The sequence below is a fragment of the Dipteris shenzhenensis genome, chromosome 20 (genome assembly GCF_047967505.1).
Source record: "Dipteris shenzhenensis isolate YYH24624 ecotype China chromosome 20, Dip_SZ_1.0, whole genome shotgun sequence".
Lineage (NCBI taxonomy): Eukaryota > Viridiplantae > Streptophyta > Polypodiopsida > Gleicheniales > Dipteridaceae > Dipteris > Dipteris shenzhenensis.
In genome coordinates, this window is record NC_141615.1 from 28,915,270 (window position 1) to 28,924,272 (window position 9,003).

The window sequence follows — 9,003 nt, forward strand, 5'->3', positions numbered from 1 at the left end:
AGTTGTACATAATTTTCCAAAGTTCTTCATTGAGAATGATAAAGGAGAAAGAAAAGTCCAAGAATAGCCACCAAATTGAACTAGCAAGTTAGTGGGAACTAAACAAATCATCAAAGGCCAGCAATCAAATAGATTAATGTGGATCATGGGAAGAACCAAGTTTGATTTAGATCAACGAGGAACTTCCTACAAATGCTTATATAGCCACTCAAAGGCATTCTCGACTTTTTCTTTTTGCATGAGCCATTGGTGCAACTCTTCAATTGCTCATGGAAAGCTTAATGGAAAGCATGGCCCAATCTACTACCTTGTCGCCCCCTTGCATGCATGCCTTTAAGAACCAAGGAATGGGGAATGTTGCCAAAACTGTACTTGAAACCAAGGCACTCTGAAAGAAATAAAAAAAACTATTTTACCTCATCCTTTTGGAGCTTACTTATTGAGTATCCTTGATATGGGTGCTACTATCATGTAGCACAAAGTGAAGAAATGCCAAGCACATATACTCCTAGTGCTCTTCAAGAATCTAAGGAAGTCTACCCCAACATCAAAGTGGAGAAAGTTCGCTATCAAGCCTTGAAGGAATGGGTAAGGCATGAATAGGAAAAATTTGAGTCAGACCAAAGAGCAACAATAGTGGACATGGAACCAACATCGCACAATATTGACACAGTGATTAAATCCACCACCAATGCAAGAGTAATGGATCTACATGCAAGTCATCCCCAATTGCTTAATTAGATGCCTCATCACAATGCCAACTATGGAACCTTATTGAGAAATTGTCCTATAATGTGGGAGAATTTCAAGGGATGGATAGAATCAACACAAGGTTTCCCACCACCTAAATTTGGTACCAGGGATGACATAAAAACTGTAACCATCCCACTTGAGCATAAAGCCTTTGCTCAATACCCTACTATAGTAGATGGTGAGGCATGTGTGAATATTATAGCAAAAGATCTCTATGAAGGGTTGGACTACCACCAATGAGGAATGCCACATTCAACATACACCTAGCCGACCACACTAAGATGAAGCCATTGGGAATTGTTGATAATGTGCCAACAAAAATTGTGGGAGTCAAGTTCACCATACAATTCACCATTCTAGATCTTCCCCAAGGATCAACAACATACCAAATTGTGTTGGGAAGACCATGGATTAGAGAGGCTTAAATACTCCATGATTGGGGTACTGATAGGATCACAATCCAAAATAGAGATACTGCTGCCATGAAAATAAATCTTCTTTAGCATTAAGCAAATGACAAGTGAATCCACTATAGTACCATTACTTGGTGGTCCCATGTAAAGAAGTGGAGAAATCAAGCCTACTATAGATGACATATCTTCCACCACAGCTACCAGTCATGCCTCACTTTCAAAATTGAAAGAACTCAACCCCGCAGAGGGAGATAGCCAAAGTGATATAAAAAATTGGATACAATCCTTGGCCACAATTGATAACTACAAGACAATGCATCCAATGTTGCCAGATGTTGACGCACAAATGATACAGCTAGCACCACCAATTTGGGATGAAGAATTGGAAGTGGTGGATGTACCTATCTTCATGGTGGTAGGTATAGAATGGGATAGTGATCGTGAAGAGGCCATCATTGAAAACTATGGTGCAGATTTTGTCTGGGATCTAGAAATAGAAGTGGAGAATGCCACATTAGAAGGTCAAGTCTTTGATGACTTGGCCATCCTTCAAACATTAATGGTAGTAGAGTATCCCAAACTAGATCCTCGAGAAAAAAGAAATAGCAGATGGTCAAGGAAGAAGAAAAAGAGTGTGCAACACTAGTAGGCTAAAGTGCACACTTCAATGAGTTTGAAAGGATGCAAGCCCCAGTGCAACAATTATATGATTACAAGACGCCTATATAAGCTACTGGTAAACTTCATCTAGATGGAAGAATGCAAACAAGCATTTGAAACCCTTAGTGAAAATTGATCACAGCTTTGATAATACTGAATCCAAATTGGGACATTGAATTCCATGTGCATATGGATGGTTCCAAGTAGGGAGTCTATTATGTCAAACTAGCGAATACAACAAAGACTACCCAATCTACCTTGTAAGTAGGCAGTTGAATGATGGAGAGGTGAATTACACAACCACTAGAAGAGAAACCCTAGCAATGTGAATAAATTTTGACATTATTTATTGGCCATTGAATTTTTATTTTACACTGATCATTAAACCTATTATATCTTATGAATTGACCATGTACCATCAGCCGGATCACCAGACGGATTCTCCTACTCCAAGAATTCAATTTCAAAAGATAGTTGTACGGAAAGGAGCTCAACACTACATTGTAGATCATATATCACGATTGATGAAAGGGGAAGAGCTAGAAGGAATAGGAGATGACATGATAGATGCTACTTTGTTTCAAATTGATGCTGTTCTCAAATGGTGTGCAAACATCATTGGGTATTTAACGATAGGAAGACCACCTTCCGAACTAAGACCAATGGAGGCAAGGAAATTAATTCAAAAAGTTGCAGGATTGTCCAACCCATAATAATCAAAGAATGTGATTGACCATTGAGGGAGAATGCAGGTCTCCAAGGTTCAGCTCAAGTTGGGGGAAAGTGGAATAGGAGGAGAAGAAGATGAGGAAGAAAATGATGACATGGCACAAGAGAAGGCTAGAAGCTCAAGGAGGGTCATACTGATGTGATACCATTTGTTGTAATTGGAAGGTGGAGTAGGAGTTGGAGAGATCAAGGAGGATAGAGGTAGCAATCCATAGCTTGCAGGAGTAGACCAAAAAGCATATCTATTTCCATGTAGAAGTAGCCTTATATAGCCAAAGTACAATAGATGTTGACCTCATGGGTGAGGTCATTGAAGACTTAGCCAACTCTCCACCGTCCACCAACTATGACTAATCAAATCTAGATCCACATATACATGTTCACATACACACTCGTGTCTCGTGGTTCTATCCTAATTACATCAATTTTCCCAACAATCCCCACCAAGATTGGTCGCATGGATGAAAAGGACATGACATTGGACGAACACTTGACCAAGTTTTGCTTGCTTTAGCAATGGTTACTATAAGCTACTATGAAAGGATTGAACTCCTAGTTTGCTCAGAATATTTAAATAAATAAAACGTGTTGTGGCTTCTATAGATATCACTACTCTTACTCTAGAGTAGATTGTTGAGTGTGCATGATGGGCCGAGCAAGTGTTGGCCCACAAGGGCGTCCATCAAGATAGACAGGTAAGTCAAAACATCGACCAATTGCATTCGAGTGGCACATTCTACAATTTGGGATATTGTGTCCTTTCTTAGATGATTATGCTGAAGTGAATGTGACACCTGCAACATTATAGGAAGAGATATATTAATCTCATCATGAAGGACGTACCCCATATATGATCAATTAATATTACTTTTACATAAAGTCAGATAAATTAGAAACCCATAAAGTCATTATTATTTAAGAGATTCATTGTTCTTCTACATGCTAGAAGAGAATAAACATGAATAATATTCTCTTTCATAAATGATTGTTTCAAGAATGCAACATCCCAGTGCAAAGCAACATGAAATGCCATCCAGGACACCCCTAAAAGATAAATTTCTTTAGGACATGCTATAATACAAACTGATATTATTATTATGCGACCATTTATTTCATTATACGATTTTTATCTTCCAATTTCTTGTACAATGATAGTTCAAATTTGTTTTGTAGTATCTCCTCTATGGCATCAATGGCGAGATATTTAGACTAAATATTAATAAGTTTTCATTTGTCAATCCTCTACCAAACTCTACCAAATCCAAGATAAACTTATCTTGATATCAAAATATTGAGTAGTATCTCACAAAACTAGAAGCTCTTCAAAATTAATGCTTTTGTATTTGTGAAGCTATACTCAATGAAAAGAGAGGGGTTGAGAGAAATGGTCATTTCCATGAGCCCTTGTTCTAATTCATCATACGCTTCAGCCTCGCGTAAGAGGTTCTCTTATAAAGAGCCTGAGCTTTACAATAGCATCTCTTACATTAGGCCAAGCCTTCGTGATGACTTACAAAAGAGCCCATGGAAACCACCATTTTTACCTACCTCTGTATTTTAATATAGTATAATTTCGCAAAAAATTACAAAAGGATTAACTTTGGATAGCTCCATTGGTTAGGAGACACTACTTAACAAGGATGAAAGATGAGGCTTAGGGTGTATATGATAGAATCATACAAAGGGACAAATGAAAAGTTATTAATATTTGGTCAAATATCTCACCATTGATGTTCTCAGAGGAGATACTACAAAACAATTGTGAACTTTCCAGAGAGCAAAAAGATGAAGAAAGGAAAATTGTATACGATGAAGTTCTTGGAAACATTATCAGCCTCTATTGGAGTTAGTGCTGAAGAGAATTCTCTTTTGTGGCTTTCTAGAATAGAAGTTCATTTTGATATGTATTGGAATACTACACTCATGAAACAAGTACTTGCAAAAAATAGGATTGTCTATGTTTATTGTCTTCCATCATGTGCAAGGGTTGTAAATATCTAGGAATGATAATAACACCATGGGTACATTATTTATTGAAGTCATTAATTGGATGACTAATTTATCAACTATGTTAACGTTCTACTCAATCATTAAGAAGAATTGACTTTTTACACTCATCTTCGGCATGGATTGGCATGATAAGGTTAGTAATTATGGACCCCTTCATAGACCCATTACACATGAAAAAAAGGACAAAGAAGTCCTCTTCTACCATGGGGAACTCATAATCAGGCCCCTGAGAGGCCTTGGAAAGTACAAAGAAATGGGAAGATAGATCTCCTTGGAGTACCATTTCTCCATTTTTGGGCTCTTTCATGTCCCCAATAGATTATTTGCTTCGAGTTCCATACAAATAGCATTGAAGACTTATACCAGTCAGGCTAGCTAAAACATGTCAATACACTACCACTAACACATTATGATGCTAAATCCCACATAGAATCCTTTTTAACATTTATCAAACATAAGACCTCTAGTCAACTCTATTCTTTGGTATATAATTAGTACTTTTAAATCAAGACCAAAACGTATAAGATCAGATAAGCAAAACTTGATAAAACAACCACATATGCCATTGTATCTTTTGTGCATGTGTGAGAAGGGCCAAATGCATTGACTCTTGGTCTTCACCTTTTGTTTAGCCTCTTCATCATGCATTGATATTTTACAACCCTTCCTTGATGACTTCTTAGACAAGATAGTGGTCACCTCTACTAGGATTTGATAAGGCGGCTTAGTACGAGCCACATAAATTATAATGCTTTCAATGTGTTGTAGAAGATTGTGTTGCAATTTCTTCTACGATTGTATTTCTTTTGGAAATATTTAGTGGATGGGGATGGGCACTCTTTACTCCTAATGATAAGCTAAGAAAGAACACAGTTGACTGTCTATGAGGTAGTTATCACTATGAACCATGGAGCAGCTATGTCATAAGTTTTCCTTTTGATTGCCAGCCAACCACTAAAAGATCATAGAAGATCTTCATGAAAAATCATGCATGGTCCTTCTCATCCCTCCTCATCCATGACACACCTTCTATCATGGCCTATCGCACTCTCTTAGAGCTTAATGATCCACATAGAGCACAAAAGTATTACCGAGTAGATAATGCATTAATTTTTACACACTAAATACCATTTCCAAAGCTTCTCACTTGTAGTGCTATAATTGGACTCGGTAGGTGTTAATAATCGACTGACATAATATATTGGATAGTCCAATTGACCATTTGGTTGAGCCAAAATGATTCCTAAGGCATATCCAAAAGCATCTACATGCACATGAATGATCATATCTCACATTAGTTGCATTAGAATAGGAGTATCCATTGCTCGATTCTTCAACTCATGGTAAACCACAGTCAACTTAGCATTGCTCGATTCTTCAGCTCATGGTAAACCACAGTCAACTCATCATTCCAGCCAAACTTGGCATCTTTCTTTGTCAACTCATACAAAGACATTACAATCTAGTTGTCTTTAATGAACCTTTAATAGAAGCTAACAGACCCCACAAAAGAATGCAATTGAGTTAGATTATGGGCTCAAGCATCTATTGTATAGCTTTAGTTTTACTTGGCTCAATTTTGATGCCATCTTTGGAGATGATGTGGCTGAATAGTATCTCGACTCTGATGTAGAATACACTATTAGCTAGCTTCAATGAGATACCCACTTGTTTACATTTGTAAAAACCTTCTCCAGGTATTTGAGATGATCTGTATTTGAGGAATAGACACAAAATTCATGTAGATAAATGGCAATGAGCTTGGTGAGGTAATCTTAGAAACTTTTAACCATAAACTTCTAGAAGCTGATGGGCATTATTTAATCCAAAAGGCATAACTTTGGTTGCATAAGCACCGCATTATATGATAAAGATAGTCATGGAGTGAGCTTCTGAAGCCAATGTGATTTGGTTATAGCCAATGTAACCATCCATGAATGAATATATCTCATGTCCTGCAACTCAATCCAAGATTCCATTAGCTAATGGAATCGAAAATGGATCAGGAACTATCTGGGAACTCAACTTCCTATAGTCCACACATACTTGGAGTTTGCCATTTTTCTTAAGCACAACCACAATAGGGAAGGGCCAATCACTACGACAATGGTATAGATGAATCCAGCATGTAGGAGTTGGGGTTTTACATGTTTTGCATAGTTAGAATTTTGGACCTCTATATTGTCGAATTGGCTTAGCATATGGCACCAAAGGTGTCTTGTGTTGGCACAATTCAAGAGAAACTCCACCTATATCTATGTAACTCTCGATGATCGAGTATTGGTTGCCACTTCGTTTGCTGACACTTGACAATTTTTATGATTAAACCAACAATCTGATTCATCATGTCCAAACTTGGTACAGGTGTTATGATACTTAGTCTTGCATTCCTCTTCTATGTGTCTACCCTTGAAGCACCTATTACACCCTTTCTCATTGTTATTTGGCTTACCTCAAATGCCCACTTCTTTGAAGGCCTTCTTCATGATGGTCTTGAGTTTGCATTTCTTCTAGCAGTTCCTCATAGGTTCTAGTCAGATTGACTATCTCTGGCTTGCGCAAATCTACCTAGGTGCAAACTGTGATCAAGTAGGATTGCATAGCCTTGTCATCTAGAACCGTATTCAACTGATTGATGAGAGCTCTCATCCAAAGCACAAAGTCTTGGATGGACTTTCCCTTGTGCTACTTCGGTTCACTTAGCTTTTTCTAAACATCTTCTTCATTGATCTCCTGCTGAAACCTTCGTAGGAATGCTTTGGACATTGCATACCAATCAGAGAAGTAACCAATTGGAAACTAATTGAACCATCTTTGGGCATTCTTAATTAAGGTACATGGAAAAAAATCTATATAGACTTTGTCTATTGTTGTACCCTCGATATGACAGACATGCAAGAAACTCTGCAAGTGACTGTAAGGGTCTTCATCATCCGTGCCTTTAAAATTTTGAAACTTCACTTTGATGTTAGAGCTACTTAGATTTCTCTACTCCAAAACCCAAGTAGACAGGTCTTTCACTAGGAAGAGCCGAGTCATCATCCTTCCATCTTTTATAACTGCCTTGAGGTACATGAGTACATGAGGTTGCTATAGACTCTCCCTCAGTTAATTAATACTGTCTTCAGGCCTTAGAGGCACAATTTGATATAAGCCTATTGGTGGAGTGGAATTTCTATCTGTTTTAGTTGCTCCATATTTCCTAGAGTCTTCGATTGTGTATCCCTCCATCAAAATTACGTTGCTCTTCCCATCAGTTGTTTCTTTTTCCACCACCAGCTGTAGCTGCTCTTCTAACTTCACATCTTTCTCGATGCCATTCCTTTGGAATGATAAACCAAATACTGCCAAAGACTCTCTCTGCATTATCTGAGTCGGTCTTCTTGTTCATTCTGTTGTTCCATCAAGGAAATGGCCATTTGCCCAAAACCCACACTCTCCGTGGATGAGTAATGGACTTCACTTGCCATGATGTACCTTCATCCACTAACATCCTAGGTCACCTTGGCCCAACACGATTGTTCCAACCTCTAGCTCTGCATAGTACTCAACTTTCACCCCTACAGTAGCATAGCAAATCTCTCTCCTCGCTCTCATTTCTCCTATTGGATAGTTTCTTCTGCCAACCTCCTTTGGGCGATGAATTATGGTTCCAAGACTATTCCACTTCTAATGGTCAGATGTAGCTAATTCCTTTGGCTCAGGTACTCTTCACACCTGGCCGCATATTTTCTTCATCTTTCTAAGAATGTGTTAGCCATTGAGAGTATCCGAGCAACAATTTGAGTACTCTATGTATCCCACACTTTGGTCTTCAAGCACACCACCAGACGATGCTTTGGAGTCACTTGAAGGAACCTCTTGTAGTAGCCCATGATTCCTAGCAATTGTTTTACTTTGTTGCTGGTTAACATGAGCCTTCCTCACTTTGACACTAAGCTTACCAACTTGGTTCTTTAAACCTCCTAACCTGATAGCTCGTCAAGTTGAAATTTAATTGACCCTTCCCCATTAGGATCACTGAAATGTTGATGGTACCCAAGACTAACTTGGGAAAGGTGATGAGTGTTAACTCAACCAGGTACTGTGCTCAATGAAGATGACTTCTCTTGTAGCCTTTAAGATGATGTGATTGGGTGTAGAACAAATGACAACATATACACTCGGAGGTCGAGGTTAGCTATCACAATAGAACTGTGTGATGAAGGGAGAATACCGAGTCGTGTACACACTTAAGTACACTTAAAATAATATCAAATGTATAACACAATAGAGACAAGTTTATAGAGAGGAAACATCAATTTCTATTAAAACCACTGAACAACCAAGCCGCCTCGGCTTGTAATAACCTAACAAGCTCAGGTCAGAGACAAAGCGAACTCGGCATACTACTCTCTTATTCCCTTCTTTGCATGTTACAAAGCATATCAATCTACCT

The 9,003-nt window shown here is 38.3% G+C and overlaps 1 protein-coding gene across 1 annotated transcript in view; it reads right to left on the bottom strand.

The window, feature by feature from the left end:
* Window positions 1–7,931, bottom strand: part of ATATH8 (Protein kinase superfamily protein) — a 108,651-nt gene extending 100,720 nt beyond the window's left edge. The window contains exon 1 of the mRNA XM_087391264.1: window positions 7,806–7,931. Coding sequence (XP_087247390.1) covers window positions 7,806–7,931 — 126 coding nt within the window. The remainder of the gene's footprint in view (window positions 1–7,805) is intronic.
* Between the last annotated feature and the right edge of the window lie 1,072 nt (window positions 7,932–9,003).